General features: G+C 35.7%; 1 protein-coding gene across 1 annotated transcript in view; it reads right to left on the reverse strand.

The window, feature by feature from the left end:
- The window catches only part of LOC145283491 (HEAT repeat-containing protein 4-like), a 2,203,577-nt gene that overhangs the window by 902,260 nt on the left and 1,278,894 nt on the right, over positions 1-22,423 (reverse strand). The window contains exon 12 of the mRNA XM_080132316.1: positions 11,311-11,496. Within this exon, the coding sequence (XP_079988442.1) occupies positions 11,311-11,496 (186 nt within the window). The remainder of the gene's footprint in view (positions 1-11,310; positions 11,497-22,423) is intronic.

A 22,423-nucleotide genomic window follows, 5' to 3' on the forward strand; every position in this document is an offset into this window, starting at 1 on the left:
GTTTGATAGTGGGAGAATCGTTGACTGCCCATTATTTACTACACTGTTGTAGATTTTCCAAAAATCAGGAGTTTTTAATTTCTGTGCTTCGATGCATTTTCTTGTGGTTTCAATGTATTCTGTCTTAGCTATTTCTCTCTTACAATTACTTCTAGCTTCTATATACTTCTGTCTATTTGAACTGGACTTATGTCAGTTGAATCTGCGGTATGCATGCTGCCTTTGAGCAATGGCAGCCGTACAAGTAGAAGTAAACCATTGGGGAGAGTGGGGCTTGCTATAGAATTTCCGTGTGGGAACATGTGCTTAAATTGCAGTTTTGAACCATTCACTGGTCTCTTCCGTGCACTGTTCAGCTGGGAGAGAAAAGATATCCCCATGGGGCATTTCTGATGAGATCTCTGATGTCTTCCCAGTCAGCCTTTTTGTAATACCTCGTTGTTTTGAGCAGTGGGTCTTCAGTTTTGGGTCGAGAATTAAGGGCGATTTTTTACCATTATCATAGCGTTATCAGCATTCCTCAGTGGGCTGAGGGCATTTGTTATACAATCATTGGGAACTGTGCTCAGAAATATAAGCTATTACTCGTAAAGGGACAGCTGGAATCCTAGAAAGAACACTTGGTTGTGTCTTTGAATGTCTGGCACCCAGAAGATATTCTATCCCCAGAAAAAAACATAGGGAAAGAAACACAATTTAATCCCTTTTAATGTAAGTAGCATGAATCTATATTATGCTTGTTTCTCTGTTTGCCTGTCTGTCTGTCTGTCCGTTCAAAATTTTCTCAGAAACTGTTGTGTCGATCTGACTGCAGTTTTGTGTATACCTTTGATATAATAAGATGCGGAGAACTAAGTATTATCGTATCCGTTTGATGCACGTTTAGTGTTAGATTATAGATTAGTATTTATTGCAAAGATAAGCACAAATGTAACCATATTCAACAACTAATTTGGCATAAAGCAAACGTTCTAAATCAACTTGTGTCCGTTTTGAACTGGCAAAATACCAATTATTCTTATAATATTCATCATTATTCAACTGTTAATATGTCTATCTCATTAAATTTTATTCTTGAGTTGTTTTTAGCATCGATATACCGTCAATCATTAGTATCAAACTTTCCGTATGTGAAACTCTTCATTGAACGTTTCTATTTTCGATTCTTTTCTATTCAACTTGAAAAGAGCCGAGAGGGAGAAAATAATGAAATGCAAAAGTCTTTTGTACAAAATGAAAAGTGACTGAAATCTTTGGAAGAACTCCATCATTCCAGTAAGAGCAACTGGACTGATGAGGTGCAACGAATTAAATAGTAGGGTATCCGTTCGATACGCAGTTATAGATTGATAGGGATTAGTATTTAACGCAAAAATGAGCACACATTAAACCATATTCAGTCATCAATTTGACAAAAAATATTCTAGATCAAACGGCTATACCGTTTTTTAACGGACTAAAATAGTGTTGAGATAGTGAATCGGAATCGGAATTGGAAATCGAAAAAAATCGGAATTTTTGCGGGTATCGGAATTGGTATCAGAAAATATTGTCCCTAGTTTTCGATGCCAAAAACGATTCCTTTAATTATTTGTTTTATTTGATTATCACTGAAACAAAATCTTCCGCAGTTGGTAGAAATAATAAAATATTAAAGATTTATTGATTTTAAAATATCCGTCCAAATAAAATCTGTAGATAACCATTCACAAGTTTTTACAGTTGAATAAACAGATGCACATTAAACATTTTAGATAATCGAGACAAAGTAATAACTTTATGGTTAAATATTTATAGATTTATAAATAATTAGATTCGAATCAGTAATTGTCTCGGAATCGGGAATTTACTATGAAATAATTTCTTGTATCTGAATCGAGAAAATTATTGGAATCGTCGCATCACTTCATATATATATATATATATATATATATATATATATATATATACTAGCAAAAGTATCCGTCGTTGACTGGGTTTATAAACAGCCTACAGAAAATGGACTCTGATTTATGTAAGTATGACAGGTTATGAAAAGGAAGGGTTGTAAAACCAAAGCAAAATATGATGAAAGTAAAAATAAAATAGATAAACCCCATAATCTATTATACCATACCTGTTCACATTGAAACACTTATCACAATATTCTGTAGATCTATATTAAAAAAACCTTGTTAAACTTTGTGACATATTTCCATTCTATGGAGGTTAGGCGTGAACGAACACCCCGTAATTTTATCATACCATATTTCTTCAAACTGAAACATAATTATCAAAGTATATTCACGCAGATAGATATGAAAAGTCTTTATTAAAGTTTGTGCCTATTTCCATTCTATGGAGACCAGGCATGAACGCAGACCCCACAATTTTATTATACCATCCCTATTTAAGTTAAAACATACTTATCAAAGTATTCTTATGTACATCTATATCAAAAACACTTGTAAACGTTTTTTTTAATTTTTAAATTTTTTATTTCCATACTTTGTGGACCAGGCGCATACGCAGACCCCACAATTTTAATGAATCATCATGCCAGATCAAACATACCCATTCCTGTGCCTCGATACATCTTCTATCATTATATATGATGAGTTTTCTATAATAGTCAACCATATAGGAGCCTATTCGTGACCAGACACACACACACACACACACACACACACACACACACAACACACGGACGTTCAGCTTTATATTATAGAAGATATATATATATATATAAGTTAATAAAATAATTAAATACCTACAGACACTAGTGTTTTATCCTTTTGGGAATCTTCACTACAGGATGTCACGATTAACACCAGTCGATAGATTCGAACCCGGCGACACAAGCCATCTCTGGCTTGATTATCAAGGATCATAACCAGTTGGCTACCGTTAACCACGTGAAATAACGTTGAAATTTAAACATTGGTTACGTGAAAAATATTATAACTACTAATTCGTAGTCAAGATCAAGTTTTATCAGCTAAAAATGTACCAGGAATGTTAACTTGATAAAATGTAGATTTTGAAATAAGTTAAGAATTTTAGTTTTGAATAAGTTGGAAATGGAATTTTTAGTTAAACAAACAGTCAGAAATTTTAGCTGACAACAATAATAACAAATGAAATGCATGGGAAAACAGACGATGATCTTATAGTGATACGTTGCAGTGATGAGTTAATTAGGAAAAAAAAGGTTTCTACATACATGTATACATGTAGAATTTGAAGATACAGGCGAGCTGAAAAAAAACGAGAGAAGTCAGCTAGCAATCCGGAGACTATGGCCTCTGTACGCCGGGAAAGTTGTCTGGCGTATGATATATTCAGAATATAGAACTTAGGATAAGTCTGCAACTTCCAAGGGAGGGGGACATTACTAAACGATCGAAACACGTTACGTTACACACGTTCAAAGACACGTACAATGTTTTATATACGTTGTGTATAACATGGACATTTAGCTGGTCATTCAGTTATATACACTTGCCAAAAATCCCAGGTATACAACATTATATATATATATATATATATTCCCTATTCCGATTGTCTACACACTCGTGTACATATATACATATATACACGAGTGTGAGACAATCGGAATCGGGAATCGAAAAAATCTTAACTTTTTGGGGTATCGGAATCGGAAAAATTCTTGCTTAGTTTCCGATGGCAAAAATGGTTGATTTAATTATATTTTTTTATTTGATTATATTTTGAAAAAAATCCTCCACTGCTAGTAGTAATAATAAAATAACAAATATTTATTGATTTAAACTTCCAGTAAAACAAAATCAATGGGTCACCCATTACAAGAGTGATTTTATCACATTTGAGATGCACATTTCATACGTATTGAAAAGAATAACCATTTTTTTAATCTAACTCTTCAGAATCGGTAATTGTATCGGAATTGGGAAAAGTATTGAAATCGTCTCATCATTATATATATATATATATATATATATACACGAATATATATATATATATATATATATATATATATATATAGAGAGAGAGAGAGAGAGAGAGATTGGAACATGTAACATTTTATATTTTAAAAAGAAATATAAATATTAACATTTTTATATTCATTTGATCTTGATAAAAATGCTCAATATTCGGGTTAGATCATCAAATATGAAGTAAAGTTATGTAAATAATGATTTACAAACATGAAACAAGGAATACGAGCTAAAGTGAATAATTTCCTTATTGCTAAAGGTTTGAAAAATATAGATTTTCCTTCATAGTAAAAGATTAGCAAATAATTTTTTTATAATAATACTGGTTAGCGCAAATACTGAAAGTTCCAGAGTTCAAAAGAAAGTAATATTCGTATATATATATTTTTTATAGTATATTTTTCAAATATATATGTCATCCACATAGTACTGTTTCGCTATTTCACAGCTCATCAGTGCGGCTAGAGAGGCAACTGCCTCAAGCCAGGACCGAAACCCGACCGCTCAAATGACAGTCAAGGCTTCTCACCATTGCGCTATACGGCTGATGTTGTGTGGGTAATGAATTAACGATATTTTGACATCGTCCATATATATATAGAGAGAGAGGGGGAGGGAGAAAGAGAGAACGAGAGGGGGGAGTGGAAGAAGGGAGGGGGGCAAACCAGCAAGATATAATTTAAATTATATTCTTGATAAATTGGACCACGCGCAGCAAGAATAAGTCACATTATGCTTCAACGGTAAATCATTATTTGTGAATAATCAACATTTTTAGAAGTGCTTTAATGTTTACATTTCAGCAATAAATCATTTCTGGTTTGATACGAAATATATAGGAGCAGCAATTATTATAAAAAGAATTATTGATAATATTTTAGGTCTTCTTTTTCGGCAGGCTCTTTAAATTTATGATATTGCTTTTGGAGGAGGGGGGTATACTGATGGTCCTCAACGGAGCCAATATAATTCTGATTGGAGCGCGGATGGGGCAATGTAGATAGATGGCAATGATAGTGAAAATTAACTCGTTCCTTGCTCGGAACTTGCAAGAAAAATAACGATACTCGTGTGGCTTTGGAAAACCAAACTTTTGCCAACACAGAAATACTTGCGTTATGGTGGGCATTTTGGCTATGATCAGAGCGTGGTGTCCGTTTTGTGTTGTGGCAGGCAAAGGTCCGAACGATTATTATTATTGATTTGTTAACTGTTATGTAGAAAAAGATATGCAGAGAGAATGTTTGAACGACAAGAATGTTTAGCTCAGATATTTATCTATAAAATCTAATGGAGGAATTTTAACTTTAATTTAGGAATGTCTATGAATAAAACATTACTTATGTAATAAAATAGATTTAGGAATTCAATTGTTTATTGTTTCTAACATTGAATTCCTAAATCTATTTTATTACATAAGTTTCTCTGTAACGATTTATTCATAAACATTCCTAAATTTCAGTTAAAATTCCTCTATAATAATAAGTAAGAAATCTGCATGAATTAAAATAGAATATTTAAGCGTATTTTATGATCGGGCAACGTCGGGCGGCCTGCTAGGATATAACCATAATGTTTTTTTTTTTTTTTTTTTGTTTTTTTTTACATTTTCACCCCAAACAAGGCACATTGCCACTTTGGTGTAGGGGGCTACTATCAGAGGCAACAACTACTTGGGTACTATGTAGGGATTTGGGCAGCAAGATGTCGGTTCACACTGCACTTGAACTTATGCACGTCAGTACAGTTGGGGAAGCAGGGACCTGGAATGGAATTCCAAAGTCTAGCGGTTCTGGGTAAGAAACTACTGGAGTAGAAAGATCTTTTACATCTAGGGATTTCTACAGTGTGGGGGTGGGGTTTTGCAGCCTATCGGGTCTGTCGAGGGTGTTCACGTCGTGGGGGCACAAGTGCTTGCAGTTCATCAGAGCATTCACCATTAAAATACTTGTAGAACAGGCAGAGGGATGCAACGTTTCGTCGATGGGACAGAGGCTGAAGCTTAGATGCCAGTTTAGGGCCTATCAGATTTGCGATTCTCTTTTGAACCTTGTCAAGGAGCGAGAGACTAGTAGCCGATGCACCACCCCAAATATGACAGCAATACTCCATACATGGGCGAATGGTTGCCCTTTATGTAATATTTTAAGGTTTACATCGGCATATTAAGGTTTACAACCCATGGTTTCATCAACTTGTATTACTAGCTATCGTTCCAGTTTTTCTTTTTGATGTTTGTTTTTTTTTTTTTTTTTTTTTGCATGTTTGGCTCATTGCCCGTTCTGACCTTTTGTCCCTTATCCTAAATAATTTATTGTGAGAAAATATTTACATTTTTTGAAAAAATAATTCAACGAGAGATTATTTTATTTTAAAAAATCGATGTTGCAATTAAGTCTTTTTTCTCTAGCTGAAACCACTATCAATAATTTCCCCCACTCTTTATCTGTGCCTAAACCTAAACGAAGATTCCATGAACAAAACTTATTTCTTTGAATTGCACGCCTGTGGAACTCTCTTTTGTTTGCCTGTTTTCCAGCTAACTACAATTTGGTTGTCTTCAAGTCCAACGTAAACAAATTCTTGTTGAACCATCCCTTGAAGTAATTCAATTTACCAATTTCCAGTACTAATGATTAATACAATATTATCCCATTGACCAACATTAACCCTTATCCTTGAGTGGTTATCGAGCCTTACTACATAGTGACTTCTCTGTAAAAAATTCTCTGAGTTTTTTTATGTTTTTTCTCTTAAATTTTTTCTTCCTTTGTGCAACATGGATAATACATAAATAATCGGTTATTGTCCTTTTGGTTAAGAACAAAGTGTAGTGTCTGTTCTGATACTACACTTCAGTTTTTTCTGTCTTCGATCATTGGAGGAGAAATCTTTGTAGACTGAGGCAATTAATATATTTGTTCCTATCCAGAGTGTCCCTTTTTGAGGAGCTGGATTTTCCTCCACATTAAAACCCAACTTTTTTTTTATATAGGCGTCACCACTTATCAAGGCCGAGAGGCCACTCAAGGATAAGGATTAAAGAGTGTAGAGTAGTCAAAAGGACAATATAGTAATCGATAGTAATGGAAGTTCGGTAAATTTGTTAACTTAAGTGTAACGGCTCATCAGAAACTTGTTCACGTTGGACTTGAAGACAACCATATTATAGACAGCTGGAAAGCAGGAAAACGGAAGACAATTCCACAGGCGTGCAGTTCTAAGAAAGAAGCTTTGTTCATGGAATCTACGTTTAGGTTTAGGCACAGATAAAGAGTGGGGGGAATTATTGATAGTGTTTTCAACTAGACGAGTGTTTCTTGTGAAAGATTGGCGGGGGGGGGGACCATAGACTGACTCAGTCAACACTTTCCATAGACTTCCATAGACTCAGTCGAACACTTTCCATGAAAATAATGATACATCAGAGACAAACTCGCAACATCTCTTCTGTGAGTTAGAGGTTGCAGCAAAGAGAAAAGGACATCTCCCACGAGGCCACGGAGTCTATTTTGAATCCTATCAAGGCAGGACAAGTAATTTCTAGCAACTCCTGCCCAGATGTGGCAACAGTATTCCATCCTTGGATGTACCTGGCTCTTATATAGATAGAGAATTGCATCAGCAGTGAGATATCTACTGGATCGATAGAAGGATCCGACTATTTTTCCAGCGGCCTTGGCAACAGATTTGATGTACGTGTTCCATTTAAGATCTACCTTCTTCCTTACTCTGCCCTCGTGGGGAGGCAAGTACATAGGACCATTGAAAATACGCAAATAATTAATTGAAATCAAAATCGTATTTTACATTTATTTAATCTTGAAAACATAAACAAAACGATTAATAAAAAAAATGTAAACAAAATGATTAATAGATGGTAGCAGGACTTTTAAGAATTCGTTTTGGTTTTAAACCATTATTTTATTTTTTAATATAATATATAAATGATTAATAATAAATTTATATAATGAAGCTCAACGTCTGTGTGTCTGTCTGTACACGAATAGGCTCCTATATGGTTTACTATTATATTAAACTGACCACATACAATGATAGAAGAGGTATTAAGGATTTGAAATAGGTATGATAAAGTCACCCCTTCAAGGAAGGGGATCCTAGGGGAAAGGAACCCTATGCACGCTCACACTGTTTCATATAGAGTTACCAAATTTGGCAGGATAACTCACCATGAGGAGGAGGGGTACCGTGTTACACCGTTCACATCCACCAATGAAGGGGTGGGGTTCCAGGAGTGTCAGTTATAACTGGATAACCTGTGTATGCTCACACCGTTTGATGTAGAGCTACCGTACTTGGCATGATAATGCAATCATGGTAAGAGGAAGGTTTTTATGGGTTACATCACCCCCTCTCACCAACGGAGGTGTGGCCCCATAGGGAGGGTAACTTATAATGGGGAACCCTAATTAGTGTTCATATTTTGTGTCACTAAAGATTCAAACTACTGCTCCCTCATGTTCGTTTCAGGGGGAATGCATATCACACAATTGCTCCTACCCCACACTCATCTAGATGATCCAAGCAATGCCGGTCTACCTGTGTGTTTGTATGTGTCTGTCTGTAGATCTATAGGACGAAAGCGAATAGAAGATAAAAAAGTATGTGGAAAATTAATATCAGTTTAAAAGAATTTAAAAGTTATTAGAACCCAGTCAAGGACGGGTACTTCTGCTAGTTAATAAGAATTTTGAGTTTCGTTTTGGAGAGCAAAATGGTGCAGGATCTTAATGTGTTAACTTTAAGTAGACGAAACAGGTTATGATTAATCTAGCCCTAATAGTCACAGTAATTTTGGTCTTCCTCCCTCTCTTTTGCAATCTTTCTCTCTTTCGTACCCCCTACCTCTCTCTGGTCAATACCATATCTAAGCATATTCTGATGATGAAGGATTATGAAGGAGTAACAGGGTGTGTGTGGTTTGGTTGTTGTTGCTTCTCTATTTTTGCATCAGAAGGAGATTTTGGATCCAAAATATTAAGTTATATTAAATATTTTGGGTTTTATATGATACTAGCCTGGGTACCCGGCGTTGCCCAGGTGTTTGGAGGTGTGTGCTGAGCAAAAAAAAAAAAAGTGGTAGTAGCCAGGCAGGTTCGAACCCGTACCGTGAAGGAGGAAAAGAATGAAAAAAAAAGTGACGTCTTTGCTATTGGGCCCATCGCCAATCTGGAAGTGACGTAGGTTTAAATTAAGGCTGGTCAATCGAAAAGAGGGGTTGACTTTTGAAAATATCGACGAAAAAAGCGACCCCCTCCTTGTAGAAAAGTGCCCAGTTGAGAGTGAAAGAATGTTTTTAATCAATTTTTCGATATTTGTCGTCTGAAGGGTCAGGCTTCAAAACAATATACACCAAATATCTTAAGTTGTTACGATTTTCCTGCAAAGTAACCATATTTTGGATTTTTGGAAGCATAAAACATAGCCATCTTCATCAATTCATCATCAATGAAATTCAAACAGACAATAAAATCTCATAACTTAAAGGGAAATAACTCATAGGTTAAATGAAAACATTTTTCCGTTTTTAAACACAGCTGATCCTAGTTATAATAATTATTAAAAATGAATTAATTAATCAACTTTATACAAAAATTCTAAATAGAATACTTAAAATAACTTTATTACTAATTTCCATCACAAATTTAGAGCTAATTTTTAAAACAGATTTTCTTTAATGAAATATGCAAATGAGATAGCCTCTTGAATGTTGATTCCTTTTGACTAAATAATATATAGAAAAAAAAGCATATATATATATAAAGAAACAGTGTACCTTTTGTATATATTAAAAAAAATTGTAAACAAACACATGAATATAACTTTACTAAAATAGATTGCAAAGGGATTGACGCATCTATCATATATCTACAGATAGCAAGATAGACTTTACCTTATATGTTAGATGATTAATATAATCGCTCAAGTGTTAAGGGCACTGAGCATTATTAGATGGAATAGAAACATTTACGAATTTGAAAAAGAAACTGCTGCTATTATTTGCATCCCCAAAATAGCAAAATGAGACACAAGGTCGTTTATGATGTGGGGGAAAAGTTGCTCACCAAAAAAGAGCACACTGGAAGTAGGCAAAAATAAAAATTGCTTTAGTATAGAAGGTTTTCCTCTACATTGACTAAGGACAAATAAACAAGTGTAGTATCAGAACAGATACTACACTAGTCTTAGCCTGAAGGCCAAAAAAGACTTAAATTTGGTAACAACGTGAACCTGTGTGTGTGTGTGTGTGTGTGTGTGTGTGTGTGTGTTGAAGGTGTTAGTCGACCGTACAACTAAGGCAGTAGGCAGAAAGCAAAACGGTGTCGGCAATAGAAAAGAGATGACAATCAAACATGATGGGTTAAAGACGATATCGTGTTTGAATTACAAAAAGTAAATCATATGGCGGTGCTAATGCATTTACTGATCCGCGCTATTTTTTAAATCGTATTTCCAAGTTTAATTAAAGTTTTATGATATGATTTTTTATTCAATTTTAAGGTTAAATACAGAATAGGTATAAAACACCTTCCCCTCTCCATGTTAAAAATGGCTTTTTAAATAATAACGTTATAATTTCAGCACGGATCAATAAGTGCACTAGTACCCATATGACAATGGAGATAGTGAATCAGGATCATTTAGAGTGAGAACGGGTGTCTCATGGGGTTGAAATTCGTGCATCCTTGAGCTTCTGGTTAGTCCAGGTCGCATAGACGGGATCTGATGCTGGAAAGGCTATGTCGACAGGGTATTGAGCATAGACGGACTGGAATGGGCACTGAAACAGGTAGCTGGACGTCATTGGGCATTGGAACAGGTAGCTGGATATCAATAGGCATGGGAGCAGATAGTTGGACATCAGTGGGCACTAGAGGTGGAAGCCGGACGTCAACAGACACTAGAGTTGGTGTCTGGGAGGGCTGAAGGCTAGAATACTCGCTGGAAGCTGCAGGAGTAAGTAGAAGTCGCTGGAAGCTGTAGCAATCAGCTGGAAGTTGCTGGAGTCGCCAGATAATTGACCATTTGGTAAGGCTAGGCATTGTATATATTACGCCAGTGACATAGAAATTTCCAGGTTTGTATCTGTGTTTAATTCACTGGGAGAGATGCATCACCTGTCTTCGTTAAGACATGTATCTACAAAAAAGAAAACTCTGACGTAAAACCTAAGGTCTCTACTCTCTGCTTTGCCTTGTCACACCATTTGGACCAACAGAGATGAGCAATGATGTATAAAGTGTGGTTAGCTCTGCACAAAGCCTTCACCAAACAAGTCGTCTGTGTGAATTTCTGTAAATGATACGTAACAAAAAAATGATTAACTTACCTTGAATTGCAAGAGCCTTCAACTTCCACAAGGGATCATGTGTTGCTATATCAACAAGCTTCTCCAAAACATCCGGGTCAGTTATCCGGAGCTTTCCACAAGTAATACAAGTTTCGCAACGAACTGACAGATGAGGATCCTTGAAACACTGCAAAAACAGCAGCGCTAGTTTTCTGGTCATCAGACCTGAAAGTTTAATGAACTCATATTTAGTTTGGATTCATTTTTTTACACAGGAATAAACGGCCATGGTTAGCATGTGCCTGCTGCAAGGAAAAGTGGCATATTTGAGTAAAAGGCAAGGGTGATTATTCAAATGTAGGCACTGTTGGGAGTTCAAAATTGCTAAGTCAAAAAGATACAGATTGGAGATCAGTTTCGTTTGGATGTCATATCGTTCGCATGCGTTTTAGACTATTTTTGTTCTGGTTGTTGTTTATCTTTGTAGTTGGTGACAAGGAGAAAGAAAAAATACGTTGATGTTGTTAGTTAAGAGTTAATAATCTGATTTATGTTTTCTTTCACCTAAATAATTTACGTGACTGAAATAGGTATTAATTCACTAAATACTTTTCAATGTTTTAAATATAATTGTACAATGATTTTAAAAATTAATTGAAAAAAGACAACTTATACGTATTATTTGGATTCTTCAGACTACTATTCTCATTCTTAGTGTCATTTTTCTCAACTTTTCTTCAGGTGTATCTTGTTGAACTCGCTAATGCTTCTGTCGAACTCAGGAATTTGGACGAAATTTTGAATGGAAACGTTTATTTACTTCACGTGGGTAGCATGCTCTTGTTCCGTCAGCTATGACTGGATAGAGGTCATAAGTAATTCACAATTGCATTTTTAGGTCGCCTATATTTCTCTCCTATTGATTTTTTCAAGTAATCTTACCATTGTGACATGAGTCGTTGCATACAGTTTTAGTACGAATTTTGGGAGCCTTAAACCTATTTTATTTCTAGTTGTAAATATCACTATTTATCAGGAATTATATATATATATATAATTGTTATTGTTTACTTAATACTGTTTATATTATCTATTATTCATAATCAACAGTTTCCATAATGGTTACAATATAATACGAATAATCAATCCTCATCTAAAAAATTCAGAAACATAAATCAATTCATATTCTTTCAGTTTTCCATCATGTGGGCAAGAGTTTTACATCCATTTTCCATGCTTGCATGTATTGATAGCTTTTATAGAAATTTTAAAGAATTTTCCAAATTGGCCTATCGTGCCTTTAGTTAACGCTTTTTATCTCAAATCCTTCTTGATCGCTTCTTCTCATGCTTTTCAACGGACCCTGCCAAATCAACTCTTTTGGATCTATTATTCTATCTCAAGACGAGAGCCATTTATTTCAACTGATGCCAGATGGGGTCAAAGCGTTGATGATGGAAAGATAGAAGCTTAATTTTGGATGCATTAAATTTAACTAGGCAGCTCTTTCCCCATCGTACCATGTGATGAAGACCAGAGGAGAGAGAATCAAACAGAACTTGGTCGTTTATGGTCATTGAAGTGTTACCATAGATGGTAGTGTTGTCAGCATAAATGTCTATGATTAATCTTAGGATGTGATTTGGGAAATCATTGATGTAGATCAGGAAAAGAATTGGGCCTGGGCTGAACCTGTGAGCGACTCCAGCATTAATACTGTGAGCTGATTTCTGCCCATCAACCACTACTCTTATGAACCTATCAGAGAGAAATGATTTAATAATTATTTCCAGCTATACTGTAGTTGGAGATCTTGTCGAGTAGACCTTTATGCCATACCCAATAAAAACCCCTTTGATATGTCAAGAGCGATTGCCCTTGGAAAGAAGCCTCCGTCGAAAGATTCGCTACTCCTATGAGATATAAGAATTAGCACATCTGCTGTAAATCTAGCAGAAGGGAAACCATAGGGCATGTCACTGGGAGGTTATATTTGCTGAAGTGGTTGACTACTTCTTTATTTAACACAGATTCCAACAACTTACTTATGACACAGGGGAGATTGCTTGGTCTGTACTGAGAGGGAGATGACTGATCACCTAAAGTTTTAAATACAGGGCATACTGATGAGGTTTTCCAAGGTGTTGGCAAGCATTTATGTCACTCATACTCTAACGTGATCTCTCTTCTTTTTCGCTTTTTTTACCATGATGCCATTTCTCACACAGTTTGGTATTTGCATATAGCCGTCATACATGCATCCCCACTCTGTTATATACTGACCCAAGAATTCTCATTCATTCTTTTAATTTTAGCAAACCAACTATATCTCTTGCTTTTTTTTTTTTTAAACTTCTGTAGTCTTTGTTCATTTTTACACACTTCACAATTACCATTTGATATTTCCTTAAGAGTGTTAGTTAAATGGAAATAACATTAGAAAAAAGTCGTGCTTTGAGGTAAAGGCTTCAGTGACACTTTAAAGGTCACAAGTTGCCTCAAAATTGAAGTTGGTGAAACCACGTGATTTCTGGCGGAGGTGAGGGTTTGGTCTCTTTTTGGACTGACAACAGAAGCAAGTGAACACTAATTGTGGCCATTCCCCATGAGCCTCAATGAGGAGGGAGCGGTTTCATATGATGAAGCAATTTGTCGATATCTCTATATCTCTATTTCTCCTCATCATGCTTAAGAAGTCAATCTATTTTCTGCATCATTTTAAAAAAGTGTTGAAAGAACTTCATATTCTTTTCTTTTTTTTTTTCTTTTTTTGAATTACATTTTCACCCCATACAAGGCACATTGCCACTTTGGTGTAGGGGGCTACTAACAGGGGCAACAACTACTGGGGTACTATGTAGGGATTTGGGCAGCAAGATGTTTGTTAACGTTGCACTTGAACTTCTGCATGTCAGTACAGTTGGGGAAGCAGGGACCTGAAATGGAATTCCAAAGTCTAGCGGTTCTGGGGAAGAAACTACTGGAGTAGAAAGATCTTTTACATCTAGAGATTTCTACAGTATGGGGGTGGGATTTTGCAGCCTGTCGGGTCTGTCGAGGGTGTTCACGTCTTGGGGGCACAGGGTATGGCATGAGGGTCTCCTCATGAATGAAGATTAGATCATACGGTATCACTGATAGAATACTTAACATAATTAAATCCTTCTTAGATAAGAGAAAAATCCAGGTTGTCCTCGACGGTCGTACATCTAAACAATATGATATAAATGCAGGAGTGCCCTAGGGGTCTATCCTTGGACCTCTACTGTTCCTGATATTGATAAATGACCTCCCCGACAAAATTGCCTCTGAGATGGGTATATATGCTGATGACACCACACTCTATAACAGACACGACAGGAAAACAAATGAATTCATATCTAAAGAAATGGCAGAAACACTAGAAGATATTCGCGTCTACATGTTTTTTATCGACAGCAGAAAAGCAACCTGAATTTTACAGCTAGACCGATGAGAAGATTCAGCTGTATGCAACTTATTTATCATCGTAATTTCGTTCACAATGATACACGGATACATTAATGATTTATATACAAACGATATAATCACATTGAAACATTAATTCTCATTCACCGAAGTTAAGCAGTTCTGGGCTTGATCAGTCCTAAATGGGTGACCTTTTGAAGATAACAAGTTCTCTATATGCTCCCCACTTATCTCGGCATTGTTTCCAGTTGTCCTGGATTTCTCCTTGCTAATGGAATCAAGTAGTGCCGACTCAGTGGATATGTCATAAGGAATTGTACAGCCTTTGCTTTACGGTTACATGTGCAGCCACCATTACAGCGGAGTATGCATTTGTAATGAGACAATTCCAATACGTTTCAAAATTCCGATTTTGTTTTATATTCCAGATTACGATACAATTACAGATTCCGATTTTATAATCGTCTAAATCTAATTAAAAAAAAGCTATATGTCCATATGTCTGTCTGTTTTCAAAGTTTACTTTTTTCTAAATTAAAAGGTACATAGCGGCGCTAGGGCTCTCACATGATTGGATTTTTATGGACTATTTTTTATGGGTATTTAGCCGGTTAAAATAGTTTTAAAGGGGTCGAAAATGGGCCAAAATTAAAAAAATATTTATACATTTTGTATATTTATCTTAGTTTAATTTTAATCAGGTGATATGCGTGTCATGTTGATACAGTGGTAACGTTACCAACTTTGAATGCTACAGTTTTGCTTTTGGTTTCGATTCTAGCTGATGGTACCCAAATATTTTTTTTTACTTTTGAAATCATGAATCTATAAAAATATATACGAAATCAGGACAAATTAAAATATAATATGTAAGCGTATTTTACGACCGGGGAAATCCGGACGCCTCCCCCGCTAGTAGATTGGGAAGGGCAAGTGCAATCTAGCGGATAGTCCTCATCTACTTTTAAATCTAGATATAATTTTCTTTATAATGTTTTCCCTTTATGTATCATATCAAATATTTTGATAAACTCATTCTAAATTTGTTTCTATATTTTTTATTTGTGCAAACAATATCAAATTAAGTTTTAAACAAAAATGTATAATTCATATTATTTAGATTCTTCGAACTACTGCTTTTATCTTGAGTGTTATTTTTATAACATTTCGGTTGATCTAACCTCCGACCTTCTTCAAGTGTATCTTATCGAACTCATAAGGACCCATGGATAAAGTACTTGTTAAAATTCAGTTGTAAAAGTACTTGTTAAAATTCAGTTGTAAAAGTTGCACTCTTCTGGAAGTTGAAGTTTCACTCAATCCTCAGTGCAATCCTTATTAGGACTCTTACCTAATCATGGCTGAAAGAACAAGAGCATGCTACCTCTGTGGATTAAATAATGAGTTCTGTTCGAAATTCCATGCAGATTCCTGAGTTCAACAGAAACACTCCCGAGTTCGACAAGATAAATGAAAACGGTCGGAGGTTATATAGACTGAAACTTATACTAACATCTATTGTATCGCAAGACTGAACAGATGCCCTGATCCTTGGTAAGGCGTACTGTATCAATATCTTCTGTATTTATTCAATACTGCCTACACACAATCGAAATATTCGTTTTGGATGGAGCTATCTTTAGTACAAGAATAGATTAAAGAAACATCTACAATAGCTTGTCGGATTAGCAGGCTCCGTGTTGCTTGGGGAAAAGAGATTATTATATCCACAGTGTTGCAAAGTAGATGAAAGCCAGAAAAAAAAAGCTTGTTTTGTATCTTGAGATTTTCTGTATGTGAAAGAATGGAGAGAAGGATCCGAATGGATTGAGCGAAAATAAAAACAGAAAACTTTTCAAAATGATTTATGGAAACCTCAAAACAAATATTTTAGGTTGCTCGAATATTTTTTTTTTATATTTTTACCAAAGCTCTGAAATGACAATATCATTAATTCGTGATAAATTCCTTTGTCTTTTATCGCAACAAAGCTTGAAGAATTGGTTCTAGAAATACATGAGCCATTTCCTTCGTTTGGTGCGCATTCTTAGTCATACGCATACACGCAGTGTTAAAATGGAAAGACAGAACGTTTTTACTTATGTACATCAACGTTTCGTCTTTATTCAAAGATTTTCTAGGTGACAAATCTGAAGTTCAAATTTAAAAGTTTTTTTTTTTTTTTGAAAATCGTTCCAAACAATTTATGAACCCTCTTGAGAAAAGGAGCTAAAAACTACTTCAAGGTCTTTGCCATCCAATAAGTGTGAGGTGGATAGATTCTAAACCAGAAAACAGCAATCCTGCATCCTCTGTCATAAACATCGCTCAGGGTGTGTGAGGATTATGGGACAAAATAAAGGAAGCGAGAATTACGAAGCTGACGAATATAAGCCCAAGGCCCAGTTTCTACTCTCATTGAAAATAGCTGGTACGTTTATGACGTAAAAGGAATGTTTTTATTTTTTTTGCCAAAATAAAACGTTAAAACTCCTTGAGTTTTGGACTATGAACAAAACGCTGTATTCTGCACTTAGTTTATTTTATCTCGGTCAGTGAATACGAATTCCTTTTAGACTAAGGGATTTTTTTATTTTTGTTTCAATCTAGATTACTCCTGTTTGGAGAGCTGGACTTTCCCTACAACCGATTTTGTGTTTGACTTTTTCCTCGGGGAAAGCAAGTAAATAGGAACATAGACGTTAACATTCAAAATGTGTAGTGCGTTTATAAAGTGGAATGGATGGTTGTTTTGTTATTGTTTTTAAGGAGAGAAGAAAGTGGACCTTAGGTTTACTTTGGCAGTCTCATAACTCGCCCTTTCTTATGTTGTCCTTTAGTCCTCACATTCTTGAATACTTGAAACTAAAAAATAAGAAAAACGAATCATTTTGTGAAAGTATTATTTAAACGCAATTTTATTCTAAACTAGTGGGGATACCCGGTGTAGCCCGAGTGTTTGTTTCCGGGACGGGGGGAGGTTAAAAAATGTTATGGTAGGTAAGTAGGAAGGATCAAACTCGGAGTCATGAGTAAAAGTAGGAAAATAAAGTGTGAAAAAAAAAAAAAACATCTGCAACGTTAACAGTTCGGCCACCAAGAAAAGTCCATTCCAGTTGTTTAGGGGAAAAAAAAAAACGACTACGGTAGGTCGGCGCGAACGTGAAAATATAATGTGAATTGTCCAGCACGCTAACCACTACGCCACAGAGCACTGCAGCTTAGTTTAGTGATTTTAAATAACTTCACATGAAAGAACTACGAAGCCAAACCGGTGTTCTCTTCTCAACTGTTCCTTGTGAACGATCTCCAAACGGTGTTAAGTGGTGGCAGGGGGAGGAGGAATTTATTAGAGAAAATATTTTACCACTTCCATTGATCTTAACCGATTTTGGCCGTGACTTCTCAGCAGAAAAAGTATAGAAATCTAAGATTATCGAGGAATTTGAGAAATAATAAGCCTATAACACACCTCAGATATTGTTCTGCCGTTTGTGCATATTATATTTGGATGAAATATCTTGATTTTTAATCCTATTAATGTCAAAATCAGACGGGAAAAATGAGTTCATTTTATTTATATAGAAAGATAGAAGAAGATAGATAGATAGATAGAATAGAAAGAGAAGATGTCCTGGCGCGACTCAACGAATAATGGTCAGAATAATTTATTAAAATTTGGTAACCAAATCAAATTCTGAATCAAAAAATTCTCCAAATTCTGGTCTGAAATATCATCAAGTCTTTTTTGTTTTTTTTTTCATTTTTCACCCCAAACAAGGCACAGTGCCACTTTGAAGTAGGGGGCTACTATCGGGGACATAAGTTGCAGGGGTATTATGAAGAGAGATGAGTAGCAAGATGTCTGTTCACATTACACTTGAACTTCTGCATGTCAGTACAGTTGGGAAAGCAAAATCCCGGAAGGGAGTTCCAAAGTCTAGCAGTTTTAGAAAAGAAACTAGTGGAGTAGAAAGCTTTCTTACACCTAAGGATCTCTACTGTGAAGAGGTGGGATTTAGCTGCTTGTCGGGTTTGTCAGGGTATTCACGTCGAAGGGGTACAAGTGCTTGTAGTTCATAACAAAGCATTCACCATTAAAGTACTTGTAGAACAGGCAGAGGGATACAATATTTCGTCAATGGAACAGAGGCTGGAGCTTAGATGACAGTTCAGAACCTATCAGTTTGGCGACTCTCTTTTGAACCCTGTCAAGGAGTGAGAGAAAAGTAGCAGATGCACCAGCCCAAATGTTATAACAGTACTCCATACATGGGCGAATGGTGGCCTTATAGAGGTACAGGATACTTTCAGGCGTAAGTAGTTTTCTAGCATGGTAGAGAGAGCCCACCTTCTTTGCAGCAGCCTTGGCAATACTCTCAATGTATGTATTCCAGTTCCTGTTCCCTGTAAACGCTAGGCCGAGGAGTTTAAAGGAAGTGCTTTTGGGTAATGTGTTCTTGGCCATTGCTATTGGTGGTAGTGAAGGTTTCTTGTAGTTATTGAAGGAAACAAGCTTAGTCTTTGCAGCATTGAATGTGACCATCCATTTTTCTCCCCATTCCACTACAGATTGAAGGTCATCCTCTAGTGTTTCTGCCATTTTCTTACATATGTGTTCATTTGTTTTCCCCTGATGCCTGTCATAGAGAATGTTATCATCTGCATATATACCTATCTCACAGACAATTTTGTCAGGGAGGTAATTTATGAAAAGCAGGAATAATAAAGGTCCAAGGATAGACCCCTTAAGTACTCCCGCATTTATATCATATTGTTTAGATGTATGACCGTCGAGGACAACCTGGATTTTTCTCTTACTTAAGAAGGATTTAATTACATTATGTATTCTTCCAGTGATACCATATGATCTAATGTTCCCATGTTAATCCTTACGTAAGCGAGAGAAATCGATATAGATAAAAAGGCATAACAAAAAGGACGAACGAATGTGGAAAAGTGGAAAACTGATCGACAGACGAACGACTTCATGCAGCCAAGCATGCAAACGAATTCAAATATACACACAAGATATTCTTTAGCATCTGCTAGAACAACGATGAAATGACAATTGGATCCGTTAATCATGTATGTTGATTATTAATAAACAAGAATAAAATCGATCAACATCAAAAGGATAATAATTGCATACGTTTTCTTTTGTATCAACACTAGAAACAGTTTTTCATATTTAAAAGCGACAACGAATCAACACTACAAAGTCTCTCATATTTAGATGTGACAATGTATCAACACTGCAGTCTGACATTTAGAAGTGACATTTAGAAGTGACAACCGATCAAAATTAGAAACAGTTGCTCATATTTCAAAAAGACAACTGATCAACAGTATAAACCGTCTAATATTTAGAAGCGACAACGGTTCAACACTACAAAGAATATCTCACATCTAGAAGCAATAACGGATCAACACTACAGTGTTTCACCCATATTAAGAAACGAAACGAATCAAACCTACAAAAAAGTGTCTCACATTTAGAAACGACAATGAACCAACAATACAAACGGTCTCTTATATTTAGAGGTCTTGGATATGAGCTTAAACTATATCCAGTGGTGAGGCCCCAGCTTACGGACTTTGATGAGTGTGGAACCACCCTTTAATTTCCTTTGCTCCCAGGTCCACTCTGACCCGGAGTGGTAGTACCTGTTAGTGTCCCAACTATGGGTTGAATAGAAACTGACTTAAAAACAACAAATATATTCTATTAAAATTTTTTCTTCAAAATCTCTGGATTTGGCATTAAATAACCTGAAAAGATTGATATGCCGTAAAACAAAACCAACCAACCAACCAACCAACTTATATTTAGAAACAACAATGGATCAACACCTCTCATATTTAGAAGTCCCTTACAAATGTTAACGGACTATGTTGCGTTTTTCTTATTCGTAGTGGTGTACAGCAGATTTACACGAAGCTCTTTGTATACATCGTTTATCATTAATTTATGATTAAAATGGCTGTTTATATTAAACAGGCTTAGATTTTAGCTAAGAGGAAAAAAATCAGCAGGAAGATATTTTATTCAACTAGAAGTATACATTATTAAATCATCATTATGAGATAGGTATATATGCAGATGATAACATTCTTTATGACAGGCATGACAGGAATGACTCGATGTTTTTATTTTCTTCTTACCGCAGGAAGATGTAACACAAGGTCGGAAGGTGGAGAAAGTCACACCAGCACTCCTAAGGGAGGACCACTCTGAATTTTTAAATATTGTTGACCAGCCCGGTCAGTATTCTCCCGTCGGATCACCATATGCAGTAAGCAATAAACGTGTTCCACCTGAAAGTGAGAAAGCAAGGCATGGTAGAGTAGATCTTCTACAACTAACCATAACGAATGCCTCAGCCAGAGGTCACTGAAATGACCCAGTTTCTACCCAACTGAATGTCAAGATGGAGACCTCTACTAGCATGTGACCACTGCAACCACCGGATGGCCATAAATGGCTTCGGCCACTGCTTTTTTCTTTTTTTGGCAAAAGGAAAGTGTAGTATCTGTGTTGATACTCTTTTATCTTTTCTTTACTCGGTTATGGAAGTTGAAATCCATTAAGACTGGTGCAATTTTTACTTTTGTCTCAATCCAGAGTGACCTGTTTTGTTGAACTGAACTTTCCTGACATTAAAAGACGACCTTGTGCCTAACACCGTCCTCGTAATAAGACAATAAAACAGGGATTCACTATCAAAGAAATCTACTTTTAAGCTTTCATGTCTTTCCATCAGACATTTAATTTCACATTGATCCACATGCCAGACGTCCCAAAACGATCTATCCAGGTCGTACAATACAAGAAAGATGAAAATAATATTTTTTGTAATTTCATGCCTCGAAGAACCGAGCCGCCATTAAATCGAGAGAAAGTGAAACAAAAAGCTAATATTTTGTCTTTTTTAATTATTTTTTTCATCTACCTCAAGGTAAAGAAAACTATTATTAATTCAAATTAATTATTTTAATTAATTCAAGATATTTTTCATGAAGCTAGAAAGTTTGGCTATCAAATACGATATTTTTTGTGTAAACTAATTTTTTTTCATGAAAAATAATTGAGGAAAGATATGCGTAAAGTAGAAAGAGAGGATGAAAGTTCGACAAAATATATAAGGAAATTAAAATCGACAAAAGAGGAATTAATCTGACAATTATAAGGAATACATGTGTTTCTGATGATGATGTGTAATAATATTTTCATTTGTATCATTACTCACTAGTTTTCACATAGACTATCACCAAAGAATGATGTTCCCTGGAGTCTAAGTGACAACAAGTCTCCCCAGATTTCCAGTACTAACCACCTCTTTCAACAACCTTTTCAAATTTTTTAAACTACATTTTCACCCTAAACAAAGTACAATGCCACTTTGATGTAGGGGGCTACTATCTGGAACATAATTTGCAGGGGTACTAGCAGGGAGTTTAGCAGCAAGATGTCTGTTTATATTACACTTAAACTTCTGCATGTTAGCACAGTAAGGGAAGCAGGAACCAGGAAAGGAATTCTAAAGTCTATCAGTCCTAGGGAAGAAACTATTAGAGTAAAAGGCTTTCTTACATCTAAAGATCTCTACTGTGTAGAGGTGGGATTTTGCTGTTTGTTGGGTTTGCTGGGGGTATTTACGTCGAGTGGAGGCAAGGGCTTGGAGTTCGTCAGATAAATATACAG

Source organism: Euprymna scolopes, chromosome 8 (assembly GCF_053919585.1).
Source record: "Euprymna scolopes isolate OS-2025 chromosome 8, ASM5391958v1, whole genome shotgun sequence".
NCBI lineage: Eukaryota > Metazoa > Mollusca > Cephalopoda > Sepiida > Sepiolidae > Euprymna > Euprymna scolopes.